The 23,639-nt window shown below is 42.0% G+C and overlaps 1 protein-coding gene across 1 annotated transcript in view; it reads right to left on the bottom strand.

The window, feature by feature from the left end:
• Positions 1-23,639, bottom strand: part of nf2b (NF2, moesin-ezrin-radixin like (MERLIN) tumor suppressor b) — a 65,249-nt gene that overhangs the window by 7,769 nt on the left and 33,841 nt on the right. Inside the window, exons 9-16 of the mRNA XM_059655456.1 lie at positions 22,079-22,216; positions 20,255-20,329; positions 15,429-15,542; positions 15,202-15,324; positions 12,398-12,615; positions 9,310-9,412; positions 8,187-8,314; positions 3,759-3,918 (exon numbers count right to left, since the gene is read on the bottom strand). Of these exons, the coding sequence (XP_059511439.1) occupies positions 3,759-3,918; positions 8,187-8,314; positions 9,310-9,412; positions 12,398-12,615; positions 15,202-15,324; positions 15,429-15,542; positions 20,255-20,329; positions 22,079-22,216 (1,059 nt within the window). The remainder of the gene's footprint in view (positions 1-3,758; positions 3,919-8,186; positions 8,315-9,309; positions 9,413-12,397; positions 12,616-15,201; positions 15,325-15,428; positions 15,543-20,254; positions 20,330-22,078; positions 22,217-23,639) is intronic.

Genomic DNA, 23,639 nt, shown 5'->3' with positions numbered 1-23,639 from the left:
GTACAAGGATGAGATTTTTAATATTGAGAAGTTATGAGTCTATTGTATACTATAATTTAAATGCTTTATGCGTACAGGCAATGCCCAGGTTGCAAACTCCATTCTGGAGTACGTGTGCAAGTCAGTTTGCACACATGTCAGAACACATTGCAGGACAATGTAAAGCAGCTATTTGTAAGTACAGGAAATGTTTGTATGTTGTATCTATAAAATTAGATCTCTGTGTGCAATCGCATTTGTGAAAAAAGAGCATTTGTAATTCCAGTATGTGTAACCCTAGTATGTCAAAAGTCATGTAGGACTTTGGGTGAGTGGCATAAATTAGGGTACCAGTTTTATCCTAAATCAGTATTATTATACTACCATACTAGAACCTATAAATAATTTTGTATGCTACAGTTTGAAAAAAGGTAAAGATATTTTAGAAAAATGGAACATTCAACAGAATTCAGCAATCCTTACAAGCTAATTTCTACCAAATCTATCACCATTGTAATTTATCATCTTGTAATTTCTCTATCCAGTAAACCAACTAGATACAACGACAGAATATTCTGCACTTTACCAAAGAGTTTGAAGTAGCTAAGCATCTTCTCAAATCCTGGCAAAGTTTCAAAGTGAAGATTTAAGACACCAGTGTCAAATTTAGGATTTATCCAAGGTATCCCTTGTTTGCCTTACAGTATTGGATGTCTCCAATTCTGAAGTTAACAATAGATGAAGAACAAGGTCAACCAGGTGGATATCATAGAGTATGAGTTCCGTAATTGGGGTTGTTCACCTAGTACAAACAGGGAGCCCTGGCTGACAGATAAGAACAGGAGTGACAGATCTTCTGTTCACACTGAGAGCTGGCCCCGAGGAAGCTGGATCAGTGTCAAGGACTCTTCACATGTAAATAAAGGGTGATTTGGTGACAGGGTACCGGCCTTTGTGGATTTAGTTCAATTTTTATGGCTCTGCTTCTGTTCAATAGAAAGCAGTGAGCTATACAGAAAGCAAGAACAGGCAAAACACCATGGTGACATGCTTTGGCTTCCTCGGCAATGAAGCAGACCAAGAAGACAGCTGCATAAAGGAAGTATGTCTCTGAGCAATTAAAGTTTTTTTTATATAAGACATAATAAAAAATATAAAATTAAAAATTAAATTTCTTTTCCTCGAAGAATCAAAATGATGAAATCTTTAACCTTATCTTTACCAGTTTTACTTTATCAAATAATTCAGTGCTATTCTATTTTGACATTTTTAAATCAAAGAATTATCAAATTCATTACACAGTCACATAACATCATTTGCCAACAAGTTCAATATCGTGTAATTCCAGTTGGCAGCAACCTCACATGGTATGTTCGATCCTAAGATTTAAAGTAAACTGCCAAGAATTCAGATCAAATGGCTAGTCTAAAGGAATGCTGGGCTGAGAACTAGATATAATAATCAAATTTCAAGCCAACTATTTATTTGAAAGATAAAAACATGACGATGCTCATTTTGCATAAAACAAAAATACAGAAGTAAAAATGAAAAGGGTATAAGAGAAAAATTCAGAGTATTAAATAGTATAACCATAAATAAGGAAATAATGGTGAAAAAATGGTGGAATTCATATTCATGCACGTTGACAAAAAGCACAGTGTATAACTACAATTTTCAAACATCTTCAGAAATATGAGGATACAATGAGAAAAATGCAGTAAAGAAAATGCAATGAATGTTTTCTGCAAAAGATTTTCAAAAGGTGCTTGATGAGAGCCATATAGGATGCTCATTGATAAAATCTGGGCATGTGGTAGCAGTGTTGCAGCATTTACAGAAATTGCTTTAGGGATAGAAAACAAAACAAGTGCAGTAGTGCTTAAAGACTATTTTTCTGATTGGAATGCTGTAAATAAAACATAAGAGCTCAAAGCAAAAAGTGCGCAAGTTACAAAACCAGCTGAAATAATTAACTTGAATTAATTGATGCATGATTAAACTGAATACTAAGAATGTTAGGTGCTCCAGTTTGGAGAGAATTGGAGCACAGAACAGACAGGACATGCACACTAATTAATTATTCCTTTGTGTTCATATTTACTTGACATAAAGGGGTACAATTCAAACTTTACTGATACTACCAAGTTATACTGGTGAACTGCTATGAAGAATACAGAAGGTTAGAATAATAGATCAATCAAAGTGGCAGATGCAGCTACAAATTATATGAATAGCACAAACTAAAAAAAGCTATGTGTGCATGAGTGTGTATACACCACATTTTTATCTATGTTCATGTATATGAACAAACCTCACATGGTGTAGCTAGGGTTAGTTAAAGGTTACTCAAATTCCAAGGTGAATATGCAAGCTCATAACATACACAGAATCTTTAGTAGGATTGCTAACGATCTAAGCCATCGAGGGCCAAAGGGCCTGTTTTGCGCTGTATTGTTCTAAGCCAGCACATAATATCTGTTTCATAATTAGAAAGGGTATGCAGCTGAAGGTGATGCTGCAAGAACAACATCACATGAGGAAATGCTACACTTGCCCCCGACACCTCCTCCCTCACCCCTATCCCAGGCCCCAAGATGACTTTCCATATTAAGCAGAGGTTCACCTGCACATCTGCCAATGTGGTATACTGTATCCATTGTACCCGGTGTGGCTTCCTCTACATTGGGGAAACCAAGCGGAGGTTGGGGGACCGCTTTGCAGAACACCTCCGCTCGGTTCGCAATAAGCAACTGCACCTCCCAATTGCAAACCATTTCCACTCCCCCTCCCATTCTTTAGATGACATGTCCATCATGGGCCTCCTGCAGTGCCACAATGATGCCACCCGAAGGTTGCAAGAACAGCAACTCATATTCCACTTGGGAACCCTGCAGCCCAATGGCATCAATGTGGACTTCACCAGCTTCAAAATCTCCCCCTCCCCCACCACATCCCAAAACCAGCCCAGTTCGTCCCCTCCCCCCACTGCACCACACAACCAGCCCAGCTCTTCCCCCCCAACCCACTTCATCACAAAACCAGTCCAACCTGTCTCTGCCTCCCTAACCTGTTCTTCCTCTCACCCATCCCTTCGTCCCACCCCAAGCCGCACCTCCATCTCCTACCTACTAACCTCATCCCACCTCCTTGACCTGTCCGTCTTCCCTGGACTGACCTATCCCCTCCCTACCTCCCCACCTATACTCTCCTCTCCACATATCTTCTTTTCTCTCCATCTTCAGTCCGCCTCCCCCTCTCTCCCTATTTATTCCAGAACCCTCACCCCATCCCCCTCTCTGATGAAGGGTCAAGGCCCGAAATGTCAGCTTTTGTGCTCCTGAGATGCTGCTTGGCCTGCTGTGTTCATCCAGCCTCACATTTTATTATCTTGGATTCTCCAGCATCTGCAGTTCCCATTATCACATCACATGAGCAGTTGAGTACAAAGCGTTTGGGTCGAAAATCAACAGTCATCCCCTCTCCCACCCACCTACACCAAAAACACACTCTTTGCTGACCCAAATTAGCAGCTAAATAATGGTTCAACTGTGAGCCATGTATACATCAGAGAGTTAAATCTACTCCACGCAGGTTACCCTTTACTTGCTTTCATTCTCCCTTCACAATTAGATACTATTTCCTACCCATGACACCGACTGCCTTCCCCTGTGTCTGGCTGCACTGTGCCTCGATCCTCCCGACGCCATTAAGCTGAATGTAGATGCTATACACATGTAAAACCCACACAAGAATTAACATACTCATAAAAGAAAACTCACATTACTGAGTGGTGAGTAAGTATTTTCATCAAATTTCATTGTTTCATTGGTAGAGATACCCATGTTAGCATGTCGTTCTTCCAGTTTCAGAGCTTCAATCTCAGTCTTTAGCTCCTTCAGTTGTTCTTGCAAGTGTTTGCTTTTCTCCATGTACTCCACACTAAGGAATCCACAAACAAAGAGAGTTAAGGACATTAAAAAGGTAATTTTATCTCAAAAGACAGCCTGGTGTGATGAGAAAAAAATCCCTGTTGTCGTGAAAAGAAATGCAATTTAGTAGCCACAACCCTTTTTCAATTATTGGTAGTCCCAATTACCATCAGTCTAGCTTCTCTTCTTCCTTGGCTTACTATCAACAAAATAAAACAAAGAACTGTGGATGCTAAAGGTTTGACACAAAACAAGAAATTGCTGGTAAGACTCAGTAGGCCTGGCAGTATCTGTGGGGAAAAAAGCAAAGTTAACATCTCAAACCCTGTGACTCTTCATCAGAACGATTCTGAAGAGTCACTGGACTCGAACGGTAATTCTTTTTTTATTCATTTGTGGGATGTGGGCATTGCTAGCTGGCCAGCATAAATTGCTTGTCCCTAACTGTCCTTGAGAAGGTAGTGATGAGCTGCCTTCTTGATATGCTGCAGCCCACCTACTGTGGATTGACCCACAATGCCCTTAAAGGGGGAATTCCAGGGTTTTGACCCAGCAACAGTGAATGAACAGCGATATATTTCGAAGTCAGGATGACGAGTAGCTTGGAGGGGAACTTGCAGTTGGTATTGCCATGTATATGCTGCCCTTGTCCTAGCAGGTAAAAGTGGTTGTGGGCTTGGAAGGTGCTGTCTGAAGATCTTTGGTGTATTTCTGCGTTGTATCTTGTGGATAGTACACACTGCTGCTACTGAGCGTCAGTGGTGGAGGGAGTGGATGTGGCATCAATTAAGTGGCCTGCTATGTCATGGATGGATGTCAAGCTTCTTCAGTGTTGCTTGGGCTGCACCCACCCAAGCAAGTGGGCAATATTCCATCACACTCTCGAATTGTACCTTGTCAAAGGTGGACAGGCTTTTTTGGTGAGTCAGGAGGCAAGTTATTTGCTACAGCATTCCTAGCCTTATGGCCTGCTCTTATAGCCACTGTGTTTATGTGGCAAGTCCAGTTGAGTTTCTGGTCAGTGGTAACCCTAAGGATTTTGATAGGGGGTGATTCAGTTCTGGTAACACCATTGAATGTCAAGGGCAGTGCTTACATCGTCACTTATTGGAAATTGGTTATAGCCTGCCATTTGTGTGGTGTGAATGTTACTTACCACTTGTCAGCCCAAGTTTGGATATTGCCCAGATCTTACTGGATTTGAACACAGACTTCAGTACGTGAGGAGTTGCGAATGGTGCTGAACGTTGTCACTCATTGAACATCCCCACTTCTGACCTTATCATGGAGGTCATTGATGAAGCAGCTGAAGATGGTTGGGCCTAGGACACTAAACTGAAGAACATATGGACTGAGATGACTAACCTCCAACAACTACGGCCAAGTGCCTATGTGCCACTATTGACTCCAACCAGCGGATAGCTTGTCCCGATATCCATTGATTCCAGTTTTATGAACTCTGCTGTTTTCCACAAATGCTGCCAGAGCTCTTGACTTTCACCATCAATTCCTGTTTTGTTACAATCAACAATCCCTTTGTCTACCTCCCCTTCTCTCTCTCCTCCCTTCACCAATCAAATCCCGCAAAACCTCCAACCTGGCTCCATCTCCACCTATCCACTCATTCCTTCTCTCCTTCTCTACAGCACCCCCTCCCAAACCAGCATAAATACCATTTTTTTCTAGCTGTTTCTAGTTCTCTAGAAGGGTCTTGAAACATTAACTGTTGTCTCTCCACTGATGCTGTCAGACCTGCTGAGCTTCCCCAGTAATTTCTGTTTTTGTTTGTTTTAGATCTGCAGCATCCAGAGTTATTTGTTTTAGTAACCCCATTAACACATATAAACAACAACAGAAATACTTAACGAGTTTTGAGAAGATTTGTAGCTCAGGTTGAGGTTCTGGATGTGAGTTTGCTCGCTGAGCTGGAAGGTTAGTTTTCAGACGTTTCGTCACCATTCTAGGTAACATCATCAGTGAGCCTCCGACGAAGCGCTGGTGTTATGTCCCGCTTTCTATTTATCTGTTTAGGTTTCCTTGGGTTGGTGATGTCATTTCCTGTTCTTTTTCTCAGGGGATGGTAGATTGGCTCCAAATCAACGTGTTTGTTGATGGAGTTCCGGTTGGAATGCCATGCTTCTAGGAATTCTCGTGCGTGTCTCTGTTTGGCTTCTCCTAGGATGAATGTGTTGTTCCAATCAAAGTGGCGTCCTTCCTTATCTGTATGTAAGGATACGCGTGACAGTGGGTCATGTCGTTTTGTGGCTAGTTGATGTTCATGTATCCTGGTGGCTAGCTTTCTGCCAGTTTGTCCAATGTAGTGTTTGTCACAGTTCTTGCAAGGTATTTTGTAGATGACGTTCGTTTTGCTTGTTGTCTGTATAGGGTCTTTTAAGTTCATTAGCTGCTGTTTTAGTGTGTTGGTGGGTTTGTGGGCTATCCTGATGCCAAGAGGTCCGAGTAGTCTGGCAGTCATTTCGGAAATGTCTGATGTAGGGGAGAGTGGTTATGATTTCTGGGCCCATTTTGTCTGTTTGTTTGGGTTTGTTGCTGAGAAATCGGCAGACTTTGTTCATAGGGTACCCATTCTTTTTGAATACGCTGTATAGGTGATTTTTTTCTGCTCTTCGTATTCCTCTGTGCTGCAGTGTGTGGTGGCTCGTTGGAATAATGTTCTAATGCAGCTTCGTTTGTGGGTGTTGGGATGGTTGCTCCTGTAGTTCAGTATTTGGTCCGTATGTGTTGTTTTCCTGTAGACGCTGGTTTGAAGTTCCCCATTGATTATTCCTCGTATCTGCGTGGGATTCCTGGAGATGATCCGGTTTCCTTCCACAGTCCAAAGATGTGCACGCAAGATAGATTAGCCATGCTAAATTGACCATAGTGTTCAGAGATATGTAGATTAGACAGATAGGTCTGGGCGGGATGCTCTGAGGGTTGGTGTGGACTTGTTGGGCCGAAGGGCCTGTTTCCACACGGTAGGGATTCTATAATTCTATCATACCATAATGTTGTGAAGTTGCAGCATCATTTTACTTCAGTCAATGCCAACACAAATATTCAAGATTTACCCAAGTTACTATATGCCTACCACATACCTGAAATCTAGAACTTTCCTCAAAGTAGAAATAAGTTTGCAATGTGAAATAAATCAGTGAATGTGTCAATCTGGCAACATTTAAGGAGCTGTGTGATAAAGTTGAATTTGGCCCATTATGTCTGACTTTCCCTTAAACTCAAAAAAGGAGCTCTCTGAGTTCTAAGAACTGGCTTTTACATACTCCGGGATTATTCCATTTTGCACTATTTGTTAACTGTATATCAATAGAATGAGTAAAACTGCAGTGTCAGCTTCAAGCAATCTAAAACTACCTCCTGTCGACAGAATCACCAGAAGGATCAGGATCTGATTATGAAGTGGAGAAAGCAACTCACGGATGCCAATAGAGGCTGGGTCTACGGAAACTCTCATCTTTACTTACAGTAAATCTGACATACTGATGCTAAGCACTGATATCTAGGAGCAAGTTGTTGAACATTACAGTATTTGTTTCTGTCTTTATTGTGTGCCACACATTTACTTTCTACATGCTGTCTCTCCCAGTCTTCTCCCATTTTCTCATGCTCTCTGTCATATGATTTTAGAAGAAACATTATAATATGCCTATGATGGATTACAATGACTGAACAGCATTCAAATAATTTCTTTAAATATAATGCACCCTCCAAAAGAATGTTTTGGGCACAAAACTGCATTACTTTTTTCGTTCCTTTGTGTAATCCTTAACTATATTACATTCAAGTTATAGCACAGAAATAGACCAGTTCGTCCAACACATCTATGCTGATGATTATGCTTCCATTCTACTGCATGAATACTAGAAAAGCATATCTTTCTATTCTTTTCCCTATTATATATGTATATAGCGCACTCTTAAATATATCAATGCTCTTTACCAGAATTAGTCCATCTGATAACAAGTTACACATTTCTAATAAACCAGTTGCCTTGACTATTTTGATAATAGAAGGCATTGGTCAAGCTGTGTTGGCACAAGGTCTTAAAGCAGTATAGCTTCATGGTAGAAGGTATCAGAATTTGATAATATTGCAGCCCGTTCCATTAGGTGGTGGGTAGAAAGTGTGGTACCAATATCTGGAAGCAAATGTCATTAACTTGGTTGTGTCGTTATCTGTGATAGCCAGGAGATAACACATCTTCACTGCGTTTCCGAACCTTGAGTGGCAACAATGGAAGAAGCAAATACCCCAACGTACCGTTCTCGTTCTATCTCCATAGAGAGTCGCTTCATATCTGTGTCTTTGAAGTCAAATTTAAAAGATCCAGATTCCAGGTTCAGATCACCAACATCAGCTGGTGGATGAGCAGAATATGAAGTGGTCGTCTAAATTAAACAGATTGAAATATTGAGATATCAGAAAGAGTTTTAATTTACTGATCTTTAAAGGAGTTGAGTCGAAGGGTCTGTTTCCCTGCTGTATGACTCTATGACTTGCATTTATATAGTGCCATTCATGTTCTCAGGATATCACAGCCAAATGACCACTTCTAAAAGCTATTTCAGATTTATGGGTAAACTATAAACCATGTCACAGTAATTTTGTGAGTATATTTGTTTAAATGGTGCAAAACATGAAAATGTCAAAGTTCTTCTTTCAAGACATCTGTGAGGATGCAAAAGTAAATATGCCTGTAAACTGTGCTTCAAAAATCTAATGAAAGAAGATTAGTTAAAGCTTTTGTGTTTCCTTTGTTTCGTGGCAATTTGTTCTCTATGGAAAATTGAGAAGACTGAAAGTGAGAGAGACTTTTAGACAATGGAATGGAAATAAATGCAGTACTAAAATAATGAGAGGAGACAAGGTGTTCCAATTTCAATGGGTGGAGGTAAATAATGCAATCAGAAAATAACAGGAAATTAGCCTCAGAAACAATAGGAACTGCCGATGCTGGAGAATCTGAGATAATTTGGTGGAGAGCTGGATGAACACAGCAGGCCAAGCAGCATCGGAGGAGCAGGAAGGCTGACATTTTGGGCCCAGACCCTTCTTCAGAAATTTTAGTCATGTACTTTACAGGATAGAAATTTCTGAAGAAGGGTCTAGGCCTGAAACATCAGCTCCTCTGATGCTGCTTGGCCTGCTGTTCCTCCAGCTCTACACCTTGTTATCTCAGGAAATTAGGCTATTGTGTTTATTTAACTAGCATTTTCTTCATACAGTACATTTTAGTTCTTCTGCTGCATTAACAAGGGATGACAGAAAAAGCACAATACTGTGTATATCAGTGACAATTTCTTAATACTCAGAAGTTACCATCTGAGGCAGGTAAATCTTAGTAGAATGATTATATAATTCATGTGAATGTTTTGATACGTACTGGATAACTGGGTTTTGTAATCTCCAACAGTCTGTGCTTGGCTCTTCTCTCTGCCTCTCTGGCTTCATTTAAATCCTGCTTCAGTTGTTCTGCTTCCTTGGATCTAAAATAAGGACATTTTAAATAAGTCTTTCTTATCTTAACAATTTCTTTGTCACGTTAATGTCATCGGCAGGGCAACACCTCACCAATGCACTGCTCCAAAGAATGGCAGAAGTAGAGATTATGCTTTTAATCTCCCCTCAATCTACTAAGAAGGCATTAAAAAGAACTTCGGACAAATTCACAAAACAGGGGAAAGAAAAACCAAAGAAACTTCAACAAATCATGTTGAATCATTCTTAAGAGCCTGGCTAACATTTGTCTCAAGCCTGCTGCAGTGTTCCAGTGAAGTTCAGTGCAATCTGGAAGAACAACACCTCATTTTCCACTTGGCCCCTACAGCCCTCCGGACTCAACATCAAGTTCAATAATTATAGGGCCTGACCTCTCCTATGTCCTAGGCCCCTACCACACACGCCAGGCCTCGTTATCACATAGCCTGCCATTACACATAAGCTATTGTTAGTCATTAACAATCTCCATTAACAGCTATTCCCCTCCTAGCCAGATCGTTATCAACTCCTTTGTCTGCCCAACTGTTCTTCTCTCTCTTTGGGCTCTACCCCACCCTTCATTACCCTGTGCACCCACCACCTGGTTTTCTGCATATAATCCAGCAGTTTCCTGTCTACCATCAGTTCTAAGGAAGACTCACCGAGCCCGGAACATTAACTCTGATTTTTCTTCACAGATACTGCCAGACCTGCTGAGCTTTTCCAGCAACTTCTGTTTTTGCTCCTGATTTACAGCATCCAGTTTTTTATAGAATAAAAGGACATGGGCCTAGCATTTATTGTTCCCATAAAGACACCTCCTGATTTTGTAAGGCTCATAAATGATTGATGTTTACAGGACAGAAGGAAGATATTCAAATTCACTGAGATAGTACGACTAGCTCAAGTTCTTCTTGATATTACTTTGTTTTCCACATAGGTGAATCAGGCTATATTCAATCAATGACATTCACAGCACCAATGTCCCAATATTGTCTCTCCTGCCCAGAGCTATCTTCAGCGTTTAACAAATGCAGTGAGCCTAAAAGTACACTGTACCTCTGTAGGCCTTCAAGCACTTAATATTTATAGATCAGATTCTCGATATGTTATAGGTATTTTCCCACAACTGAGCCCAAATTTTCCAGGTCTTGTGCTAGGAAACAGAGCCAGCAAAAAAAAGACAGTAAACTTCCCATTCCTTCCACTGCTATCAATGCAATGAACAGCTGCATGAGTAAGAGAGATAATGGGAACTGCAGATGCTGGAGAATTCCAAGATAATAAAATGTGAGGCTGGATGAACACAGCAGGCCAAGCAGCATCTCAGGAGCACAAAAGCTGACGTTTCGGGCCTAGACCCTTCATCAGAGAGGGGGATGGGGAGAGGGAATTGGAATAAATAGGGAGAGAGGGGGAGGCGGACCGAAGATGGAGAGTAAAGAAGATAGGTGGAGAGAGTATAGGTGGGGAGGTAGGGAGGGGATAGGTCAGTCCAGGGAAGACGGACAGGTCAAGGAGGTGGGATGAGGTTAATAGGTAGCTGGGGGTGCGGCTTGGGGTGGGAGGAAGGGATGGGTGAGAGGAAGAACCGGTTAGGAAGGCAGAGACAGGTTGGACTGGTTTTGGGATGCAGTGGGTGGGGGGGAAGAGCTGGGCTGGTTGTGTGGTGCAGTGGGGGGAGGGGGCGAACTAGGCTGGTTTAGGGATGCAGTAGGGGAAGGGGAGATTTTGAAACTGGTGAAGTCCACATTGATACCATATGGCTGCAGGGTTCCCAGGCGGAATATGAGTTACTGTTCCTGCAACCTTCGGGTGGCATCATTGTGGCAGTGCAGGAGGCCCATGATGGACATGTCATCTAGAGAATGGGAGGGGGAGTGGAAATGGTTTGCGACTGGGAGGTGCAGTTGTTTGTTGCGAACTGAGCGGAGGTGTTCTGCAAAGCGGTCCCCAAGCCTCCGCTTGGTTTCCCCAATGTAGAGTGAGCCGCACCGGGTACAGTGGATGCAGTATACCACATTGGCAGATGTGCAGGTGAACCTCTGCTTAATGTGGAATGTCATCTTGGGGCCTGGGATAGGGGTGAGGGAGGAGGTGTGGGGACAAGTGTAGCATGTCCTGCGGTTGCAGGGCAAGGTGCCGGGTGTGGTGGGGTTGGAGGGCAGTGTGGAGCGAACAAGGGAGTCACGGAGAGAGTGGTCTCTCCGGAAAGCAGACAGGGGTGGGGATGGAAAAATGTCTTGGGTGGTGGGGTCGGATTGTAAATGGCGGAAGTGTCGGAGGATGATGCGTTGTATCCGGAGGTTGGTAGGGTGGTGTGTGAGAACGAGGGGGATCCTCTAGGAACTCCACTTTCTGCTGTCTGTGAAAAGAGGAGAAGCTGGGAAACAGAGTGGTACTACCTTCCAGTCAGTAAGTAATTAAAACCCTTTTTTAATCTCTCAGGTTATTTCGCGAATCATTTACATCTCCAGGTCTAAACACTACTTGGGAGATATACCTCAGTTAAGAGCCTTTCCGTGGGTCTTTCAAACTTGTTTCAGCAGGAACTTGCAGAGAGTGAAAAGTATTATCCATACCTGAAATCCCAGTCAAGGTGAAGACAATTCTGGAGATGCTACTATCTGCCCATAAGACAGACTAGTATTGATTGGACTGGGTTTGCAATTACATAATCACCATGTTCCTCTTGACTGATTCTTTAGGATTTATTGTTTTCATAAATCCTTTTCTGTTGTTCATTTTGCAGTTTTTTTTAAGACTTTTTTTCACATTTGCTCTCTTCCTTTTTCTATACGTTCTTACATTGAGATGATCAGTAAATGGTGAGCAATGGTAAAAATGGAAAGAAAAGAAAGCCTGATAACTTAATGCTAACATTCAATTTCAGACTTTTTTCCTTCTTGTGGTGCTTTGAAATAAAATCCGTATGACATTTGTCATTTATCTTCTGCACAAAATTACTGATTCGCAAATGAAATTTAACCAACCTCCGCTCCGAATCTTCCACTAACTTGACAGCTATCAGCTCAGCTTCTCGCATCTTCTGTTCAATTAGACGTTTTTCCTCTTTAGTCTTCAGGGCTGTGACCTCCAGCCTATGCCTCTCCTGCTCGGCTTCTGCAGCCTTCTGAGCAAGCAGCTTGGCTTCCTCCTCTGCGATCTGTGCCTTCTCAGCAAGTAAATCAGCTGTCTCCTCAGATCGGATCTGACAAATACCATTAATTTTTTGAATGATTAACAATACTTATGATAAAACCTAAGACTTTCTGTCTATGGTCAATTTTGTATTTTATTTTGATCACTGCCAACATAACAACTAAAACTGGTTACTTCTGGCTGTAAGGCAGAATGCATGCATTAGATCAGCATTAACATTGTACTTGAATAGGAAGTCATCACACAGAACATTCCATGTTCGAATTGATTAATGGGACCACTATTCAATTTAATTAAAACATCACTTGACCAACGTTGTGAATTTTAATGTTGTAAATGATATCGTGACTCAAATTTCTGAGGGCAAGGATCAATTTTAAAATGAGTTAGTACACTCAACAACTTCTCTTTTGACTCCTCCCACTTCCTACAGACTAAGGGGGTGGCCATGGGCACCCGCATGGGCCCCAGCTATGCCTGCCTCTTTGTAGGTTACGTGGAACAGTCCCTCTTCCGCACCTACACAGGCCCCAAACCCCACCTCTTCCTCCGGTACATTGATGACTGTATCGGCGCCGCCTCTTGCTCCCCAGAGGAGCTCGAACAGTTCATCCACTTCACCAACACCTTCCACCCCAACCTTCAGTTCACCTGGGCCATCTCCAGCACATCCCTCACCTTCCTGGACCTCTCAGTCTCCATCTCAGGCAACCAGCTTGTAACTGATGTCCATTTCAAGCCCACCGACTCCCACAGCTACCTAGAATACACCTCCTCCCACCCACCCTCCTGCAAAAATTCCATCCCCTATTCCCAATTCCTCCGCCTCCGCCGCATCTGCTCCCACGACAAGACATTCCACTCCCGCACATCCCAGATGTCCAAGTTCTTTAAGGACCGCAACTTTCCCCCCACGGTGATCGAGAACGCCCTTGACCGCGTCTCCCGCATTTCCCGCGACACATCCCTCACACCCCGCCCCCGCCACAACCGCCCCAAGAGGATCCCCCTCGTTCTCACACACCACCCTACCAACCTCCGGATACAACGCATTATCCTCCGACACTTCCGCCATTTACAATCCGACCCCACCACCCAAGACATTTTTCCATCCCCTCCCCTGTCTGCTTTCCGGAGAGACCACTCTCTCCGTGACTCCCTTGTTCGCTCCACACTGCCCTCCAACCCCACCACACCCGGCACCTTCCCCTGCAACCGCAGGAAATGCTACACTTGTCCCCACACCTCCTCCCTCACCCCCATCCCAGGCCCCAAGATGACATTCCACATCAAGCAGAGGTTCACCTGCACATCTGCCAATGTGGTATACTGCATCCACTGTACCCGGTGCGGCTTCCTCTACATTGGGGAAACCAAGCGGAGGCTTGGGGACCGCTTTGCAGAACACCTCCGCTCAGTTCGCAAAAAACAACTGCACCTCCCAGTCGCAAACCATTTCCACTCCCCTCCCATTCTCTTGATGACATGTCCATCATGGGCCTCCTGCACTGCCACAATGATGCCACCCGAAGGTTGCAGGAACAGTAACTCATATTCCGCCTGGGAACCCTGCAGCCATATGGTATCAATGTGGACTTCACCAGTTTCAAAATCTCCCCTTCCCCTACTGCATCCCTCAACCAGCCCAGTTCGTCCCCTCCCCCCACTGCACCACACAACCAGCCCAGCTCTTCCCCCCCACCCACTGCATCCCAAAACCAGTCCAACCTGTCTCTGCCTCCCTAACCGGTTCTTCCTCTCACCCATCCCTTCCTCCCACCCCAAGCCGCACCCCCCGCTACCTACTAACCTCATCCCACCTCCTTGACCTGTCCGTCTTCCCTGGACTGACCAATCCCCTCCCTACCTCCCCACCTCCACTCTCTCCACCTATCTTCTTTACTCTCCATCTTCGGTCCGCCTCCCCCTCTCTCCCTATTTATTCCAGTTCCCTCCCCCCATCCCCCTCTCTGATGAAGGGTCTAGGCCCGAAACGTCAGCTTTTGTGCTCCTGAGATGCTGCTTGGCCTGCTGTGTTCGTCCAGCCTCACATTTTATTATCTTGGAATCTCCAGCATCTGCAGTTCCCATTATCTCTAGTATAGTGGGTGTATTTTTTAAAGTTTGCAGTTACTGCTTACATATTACTTTCCCTCACCTGTTCTAAAAGAATCTGAGGATGCTGTAAGCCTCTCAACCCTTCTCCTCTCCCAAAGTACCTCCTGGGGTTGCTGGCTTATGCCCCACTTAACTCTCTCCCAACTCCTGCTGCAATACCAGCAGTGACACTGCTGCTGGTGTCACTGAGTTTTCTTTGGCAACGACCATTAGCTCCTTAACAGACATCTCCACAATAACTGACAAGCCTCTTTCGCATACATTCAGATTCTTACTCTCCTAAACACTAATTAATACAAACACAATTCAATTTAGATTTTGTACATGACTTCCTTAATTTCAAACAACACAACCAGTGAATTTTGAATCACATCAACAGCTGATGGTTATCAGCATATCCCTTCTGCACTGCATGTTACTGCCAAACTAATATGACATAGTTTTCATTACATATATATATAAATTGATGGATATAGATGATATTGTATAGAACCAAGCAGTACAACAGTGAACCCACCAGGGCTTCATTGGCCAGCCTTGACTCATCCTGTAACTGGTAAAGGCGTCTCTCCAGATCTTCCTTTGCTCGTTCAGCCTCCTCCCTCAACTTTTTTTCTCTGGCCAATCTTTGGCGTTCCATCTAAAACAGAAAAAAAATCCATATTTTTAAAATAATTTGCATGCACTGCCAATATTAAATAACATAATTTGTGCCGATTTTATATCTGCATATCTGGATTTCACCTTTTTTCTAGCTTTTTCTTCTCTAGCTTGAGCTTTCATTTGTTGGACTTCAATTGAATCTACTTTTCTTCTTCTCATGAACAGGTCATGGTTTCCAATACACAACTGTAATATCTGAAAAGAGACTTCATATTAACCAGTAGAATGAAAGCACTTCACATCTTTGCACCAAATAACACACACAGATAAATATTTTTCCACTGGCTAATTTCTTTTCCCTTCACAACAAATGCATTAGAAATTTAGGAATGCTCAGGGCAGCTATGGTGAACAATCTGATTAGCATTTTAGGCACATGAAACCAGCCACTCCTTCATCAGGTGTTTGATTTACTTTGGGAATCTGCAGACTCAGTGAAATTTCAGATGTTAACCATATCTACCTAACACCTTGACTTACATAACATTCTAGGTGGCAGGAAAGGAACCAGTATAAGGTTTATAAGCTCTGATGAAGAGTCACCTATATTCAAAACATCAACTTGCTTTCTCTCCATGGAAGCTTCCTGACCCACTATGAACTCCAGCACTTTTTTGTTTTCATAAGGTTTATAATGATTCAGAAGCAACTTTCATTTTAGGTTTCAAATACACATTTTATTAAAATGCATCTCATAAACAAAGCTATTTCATCTCCATGAAGATTAAAAATAAGTTTGAAATGTATTATTTAATCCAAATATTTTTCAATGACTATTCTTACAGAGTCTTTGATTCTCCAAATACTAGAATATCCATATTGCCGCCAAATATATTAAAATATTAAGACAGTAACAGAGGCAAACCAGTTACTTCTACTTCTGAGCTACAATTGAACCACAGGTGAACGGTTGACAAAGTTAAAATGTCAATTGCTGTGGAGAGCACCACATTTAGCGAACACATTGACAAGATTGAGATCTGAGGCACAACAGGATCGGGACTACTACTTTTTGAAACATGCTTGATTTTCCCAATGCTGACTGTCATTCAAGTAAGAGCAGATACCAGAGACTGTAGCTGGTTAAAAAGAAATCTTAGACATCTTTGACTGCATCTCATGATTTCATGACTTTATGTTTTGATTCCATGAAAGAAACTACACAACCATTTGAAGTGGCTTCATGTGGACAGGGCCTGGGAAATGAATATTCAAGGCTATATGTGCTATCGAAAGGACAGACTGACAGGCAGAGGGAGTGGGGTGGCCCTGTTAGTGAGGAATGATATTCAGTCCTTTGCGAGGGGGGACATAGAATCAGGAGATTTTGAGTCAGTATGGATAGAGCTGAGGAATTCTAAGGGTAGAAAGACCATAATGGGAGTTATCTACAGGCCCCCAAACAGTAGTCTGGATGTAGGGTGTAAGTTGAATCAGGAGTTGAAATTGGCCTGTCGCAAAGGTATTACTACAGTTGTAATGGGGGATTTCAACATGCAGGTAGACTGGGAAAATCAGGATGGTACAGGACCCCAGGAAAAGGAGTTTGTGGAGTGCCTCCGAGATGGATTCTTGGAACATCTGGTACTGGAGCCTACCAGGGAGAAGGCAATTCTGGATCTGGTGTTGTGCAACGAACCGGATTTGATCAGGGACCTCAAAGTAAAAGAGCCATTAGCAGGTAGTGACCACAATATGATAAGTTTTAATCTGCAATTTGAGAGGGAGAAGGGAGAATCGGAAGTTGAACAAAGGGAACTATAGAGCTATGAGGGAGGAGCTGGCCAAAGTTCAATGGTTCAGTACCCTAGCAGGGGTGGCAGTGGAAGAACAATGGCAGGTATAAGCAGAAGGTGCAGGATCAGTTCATTCCAAAGAGAAAGAAAGATCCTAAGGGGAGGCTGGGGCGGCCGTGGCTGACGAGGGAAGTTAAGGACTGTATAAAGATAAAAAAGAAGTATAATATAGCAAAGATATGCGGGAAGCCAGAGCACTGGGAAAGTTTTAAACAGCAACGGAGGATAACTAAAAAGGCAATACACAGAGAAAAAATGAGGTACGAAGGCACACTGGCCAAAAATATAAAGGAGGATAGTAAAAGCTTTTTTAGGTATGTGAAAAGAAAAAAAAGGTTAAGACTAAAATTGGGCCCTTGAAGACAGAAACAGGTGAATTTATTATGGGGAACAAGGAAATGGCAGAAGAGTTGAATAAGTACTTTGGATCTGTCTTCACTAGGGAAGACACAAGCAATCTCCCAGATGTTATAGTGGCTGAAGGACCTCGGGTAATGGATGAACTGAAGGGTATTTATATTGGGCAGGAAATGGTGTTGGATAGATTGTTAGGTCTGAAGGCTGATAAGTCCCCGGGACCTGATGGTCTGTATGCCAGGGTACTTGAGGAGGTGGCTCTCGAAATCGTGGACACATTGGTAGTTATTTTCCAATGTTCTATAGATTCAGGATCACTTCCTGCAGATTGGAGGATGGCTAATGTTGTCCCACTTGTCAAGAAAGGAGGGAGAGAGAAAACAGGGAACTATAGACTAGTTAGCCTGACGTCAGTGGTGGGAAAGATGCTGGAGTCAATTATAAAAGATGAAATTACGAATCATTTGGATAGCAGTAACAGGATGGGTCAGAGTCAGCTTGGATTTACGAAGGGGAAATCGTGCTTGACTAATCTTCTGGAATTTTTTGAGGAGAACCAGTGGATGTAGTATACCTGGACTTTCAGAAAGCCTTTGATAAAGTCCCACAAAGGAGATTAGTGAGCAAAATTAGGGCACATGGTATTGGGGGAAAAATACTGAGTTGGATTGAAAATTGGCTGGCTGACAGGAAGCAAAGAGTAGTGACAAATGGGTCCCTTTCGGAATGGCAGGCAGTGACCAGTGGCGTTCTACAAGGTTCGGTGCTGGGACCGCAGCTATTTACAATATACATTATTGATATAGATGAAGGCATTAAAAGTAATATTAGCAAATTTGCTGATGACACAAAGCTGGGCGGCAGGGTGAAATGTGAGGAAGATATTATGAGAATACAGGGTGACATGGACAGGCTAGGTGAGTGGACGGATGCATGGCAGATGCAGTTTAATGTGGATAAATGTGTGGTTATCCACTTTGGTGGCAAGAACAGGAAGGTAGATTACTATCTAAATGGCGTCAAGTTAGGTAAAGGGGAAGTTCAACGAGATCTAGGTGTTCTTGTACATCAGTCAATGAAAGCAAGCATGCAGGTACAGCAGGCAGAGAAGAAAGCTAATGCATGCTGGCCTTCATAACAAGAGGAATTGAGTATAGGAGCAAAGAGGTCCTTCTGCAGCCGTACAGGGCCCTGGTGAGACGCACCTGGAGTGTTGTGTGCAGTTTTGGTCTCCAAATTTGAGGAAGGACATTCTTGCTATTGAGCGAGTGCAGTGTAGGTTCACGAGGTCAATTCCCGGAATGGTGGGACTGTCATATGTTGAAAGATTGGAGCGACTGAGCTTGTATACACTTGAGTTTAGAAGAATGAGAGGGGATCTGATTGAGGCTTACAAGATTATTTAGGGATTGGACACTTTGGAGGCAGCAAGTATGTTTCCGTTGATGGGTGAGTCCAGAACCACAGGACACAGTTTGAAAATAAGAGGTAGGTCATTTAGAACAGAGTTGAGGAGAAACTTCTTCACCCAGAGAGTGGTGGATATATGGAATGCTCTGCCCCAGAAGGCAGTGGAGGCCAAGTCTCTGGATACTTTCAAGAAAGAGATAGATAGAGCTCTTAAAGATAGTGTAATCAAGGGTTATGGGGATAAGGCAGGAACAGGGTACTGATTGTGGATGATCAGCCACGATCATAATGAATGGTGGTGCTGGCCCGAAGGGCCGAATGGCCTACTCCTGCACCTATCGTCTATTGTCTATAACTACCATCTATATTTACTCTAAGTTTACAATACAATAATAAATTGTAGAACAACAGTACTCTGACTGAGAACACCAAACTATGAGTCTACAAAGCCCGCATAATTTTGAACTTCTCTATATTGATGTGATCTGGACAATTATGCTAGGCAGGAGAAAGAGCTGACTAATTTACACCTTTGCTGTCTCAGATGTATCCATAGCACCTCTTGGCAGGACAAGATCACCAACTCACAGGTCCTGAAGCATGCTGATTCCATCAGCATACATCCATTTCTAATCCAACAATGTCTTTGCCTGTTCAGCTACATTGATCTGATGGTTTCTGGCTGCATACACAAAGACTGTGCAGTGAATAGGATACTGGGTCCTGAGATGCTGCTTGGCCTGCTGTGTTCATCCAGCCTCACATTTTGTTGTCTTGGATTCTCCAGCATCTGCAGTTCCCATTATCTCTAGGATACTGGGTCAATATGTCCTAAGCGTCCAAACTACCTTTACCAAGGACACTTGCAAGAAAGATATGAAAAACTCCAAGACAGTTGCTGATGGCTGCGAACTCTGGAGGCTGACTGTGTGCAGAACCAAAACGTCAGTCGGCTAAACAGAGGCTGGCAAATTGTGCATGTTGTCAGCCCACCATCTTCCACTGCAACAAATGCAGTAGAAACTCCAATGTCAGTCAGAAAGGAGCTCCTGAACCACACGGGGCAATGCTCACTAATGCAGAGTTGACCACTGTGGTGCAAACCATCATCTCACAAGACAGAAGACACCAATATTATAAAAATACAAGTTAAATTAATAAGATTATGAAGTCCAAACTTCCAAAGGTGCAGTGGTTAAATGTTTATGGTGGCAGGGCACATGTGTGCTTCAAGCTATTGTGCAATGGTACCTAGCAGCATAAACAACATCAATAGGTATGGTGATTACAAAGTAAGGTAAAAGCTGTAAATTTAACCTGTCACAAACAAAGAAATAAACTCACCAGTTTGTTCACTCGGAGTTGTGAGGAGTAGAATTTGAAAACCTCTGCCTTTTTGTCTAAAGGTTTGATAGTAAACTGCAAAAGCAAAAACAATGTTTGCATTAAATTTGCTTTAATATCAGTTATTATTTTCAAAATGTATTGTTATTTTGGGGGAATCATAGGAGCTTCATTCTGATCTTGCGGTCATGCAAAAATATTCTATGTAGTATATTAAAAAGTGCTTTTAAGTGTTTGAAAACCCCTGTTTCAGGTTAAGTGTTCTTGTCTGAAGCCACTCTAGAATGAATATTGCATTTCAAAATTTGAATTAAATCATGATGCATAACACTTTTTGAATGTTGCACATTTTATGTAGTTATAACTCAATTTCAAGGAATGTAGCAAAGTTATTCTGTTAAAAATAAATTGCATAGAAGTAGTTCCTTATGCTCAAAGTTTTGGTAAAGATCTGTAGCTCAGCTTGTGGATGAGGCTGTTGATTTGCTCACCGAGCTGGCTTGGTTTTGTTTAGACATTTCGACATCATGCTATGTGACATCATCAGTGGAGTCTCCAAAGAAGCAGTGTTATTCTACTCCGCTTGGAAATTATAGTTTGGTCCATTATGGTGAGTAGTGTTTTTTCTGGTTTTGATCTGTATGGATTTGCATACGGGGTCCAATTCTACGTGTCTGCTGATTGCACTATGAGTGGAGAACCATTCTTCTCGGAATTCCCGTGTGTGTCTACGTTTGGCTTGGGCTACTACGGTTACCATCCCAGTTAAATTGATGGCCTTCATTGTCTGAGTATACCAATATTAAGGAGAATTTGTTGTGCCGTTTTGCTTCTAGCTGATGTTTATGTATTCTGATGGCTAGTTTCCTACCTGTCTGTCCAATGTACTGTTTGTGGCAGTTGTTGCATGGTGTTTTGTAAATCATGTTGGCTATGCAAGTTGTGCGAATGAGGTCTTTAATCCTTTGAACTGTTTGTTGTAGAGTGGCTGTGGGCTTACCCATACAGATCAAAACCAGAAATGACACTACTCACCATAATGGACCAAACAGTATAAACTCCAAGCGGAGTAGAACAAAAAGCTTCACTGAAGGATCTCCTAGTATGGTGATGAAACGTCTGAACGAGAGCAAGCCAGCTCGACGAACAAGTCAATAACCTCAGTTACTTATGCTGTTTCACAGCTTTCTTGGAAATGGAAATTAAATTTCATATTTAGGACTTAGGGCTTCCATGTTAAGCTGCAAGGACAAATTTTAAATGCCATTTTTAACTAAAAAACATTGCATATGGGGTCACTTAAATCACTTAATTTGTCATGGAGAGAAGCAAAGTATAAGAGAGCACCAGATAACAGTTAACAGGAAGCTCCATTATTTTGTGTTTGTTTCCCTTCTCGATCTTCACAAATAAACCTATGTTTATTCTGAACAGTGGCTCACATCTTTTGTTCCATACCCAGAAGAATTTGCCTGAAGCAAATAGCCAAATACCACAATGTTACTCCATATTACCTATAAGCAATAACCCCAACAAGCCATAAATCAAACAAAATCCTACTTAGGCACAAAACAAAGAAGTACTTCTTGGTCAATGCAGAATAAAGTACAAATCCCAATTGTGCCCGAGAAAAGCACTCAGAATTTTCACAAAACATTTCCAAAAAGGTTACTGACAGTTAACAGTAACATGCTATGATTTATTCAATATGACTTAAATCCAAACAGAGCAGGAATGTCATAACACAAATATGAATTGCATATTAAATGGAATTTTAGCATGCAGATGTTTGACAAACATAAAGGATCTTGAATGTGTACCTACCTCTTTCTCACTATAGGAAATGTTTCTGATCCCACTCCATGCAAATGACTTCTTTGATGAAAGTTTGTTATCAGGGATGTAGATATGAAGGCCAAGTGCATCAACTCCAAGCAGTAAGTCTGTATCCTTTTTGTTTTGCTTTTAAAATGTTCAGCAACACGGTTATAATTGGAGCATTTATTTTCATGTTGCAATTTAATATTTAAACACAAACAGTCCAAGAGATAACTGTTGTTAGGAAAACTAACTCCGATACCAATATCCACCAAATCAGATGAAAAGACATAATTCAGAAATATTAACACCATATTTCGCTCCACAGATGCAACCTGACCTGTCAAATGTTTAAAACATTTTGTTTTAACTTTAGATTTCCAGAGCCCACAATATTACATAGCTTCCAACTGAATAGTCATTTTTAAAATTCTTTCATAGGATGTTGACATTGCTATCTAGGCCAGTGGTTATTGTCCACCTCTAAATGCCCTTTAAAAGGTAGTGAGTTTCTGTCTTGAAACACTGATATTCTTGGCATGTAGACATATATTACTGTTAGGGAGAGAGTTCCAGGATATTGACTGACCAATGGTGAAGGAACAGCAATACAGTTCGAGCGAGAGCCTTGGAAGGAAATTGGGAGATGGTGATGTTCCTATTCATCTGCTTCCCTGTCTTTCTAGAGGTTAATGGATGAGAATTGGAAGGTGTTGTCAAAGAAGACTTGGTGAGTTGCTTCAGTCCATTTGTAGATGGTACACATGCTGCCACTGTGCAAAGGCAATGGAGTGAATGAGTACTGAAGATTGTGGATAGACTATCAAATAGTCTGCTTCATCCTAAATGTTGTTGAATTTTTGAGTATTCATGGAGTTGCACTCACCCAGGCAAGCAGAGAACCCATTCAATTGCACCTCTGACATGTGCCTTGTAGTGGACAGTGGACAGGCTTGGGAATCAGGAGGTGAGTTCTCACCACAGGATTCCCAAACCTCACCTGCCCTCAAAGTCACAGTATATATAAATGGCTAGCCCAATTCAGTTTCAGATCAATGATAATCCCCAGAATGTTCTGTATTGTTAATGCCACTGGATGTTTCTTCCTGCAATTCTGATGGACATGGTGGTTCAGAAGTCTACTTGCATCAGTTATTGAGGCACTTCCTCTTCTCAACCAAATTGAGAGATTATTCATTAAAAAAAAATTCAAAAATCAAATTACACACAAATTACATCTTCACTTTGCTACAAAAGGACACAACGTTAACCAACAAAGACACTTACCCATCATCATTTACTACAGAGTATTCTGCATACCAAGATAAGCAGTTATGAACGGTAAACTGAATGATATGTCTTTTCTCAATTTCATCTTCAAATCAAACACAAATAAAACATTTCTCTTATTAAAACTAGCCTGACCCATTCCGGTAGTCTGGAATACAGGATACATGTTTGAAAACATACGTGCCATTTTGTTATTTACTTTATAATGTTATTTCTAAGTATTTATTTCATTCATATTTTACCTTGTTGCATTTTCACTTCGTGTTTAAGACCTTAC

This window comes from Stegostoma tigrinum, chromosome 27 (assembly GCF_030684315.1).
Source record: "Stegostoma tigrinum isolate sSteTig4 chromosome 27, sSteTig4.hap1, whole genome shotgun sequence".
Taxonomy (NCBI): Eukaryota; Metazoa; Chordata; class Chondrichthyes; order Orectolobiformes; family Stegostomatidae; genus Stegostoma; species Stegostoma tigrinum.
Note: the sequence above shows the minus strand (reverse complement) of the source record. Positions and strands in the feature narration are given on the sequence as shown.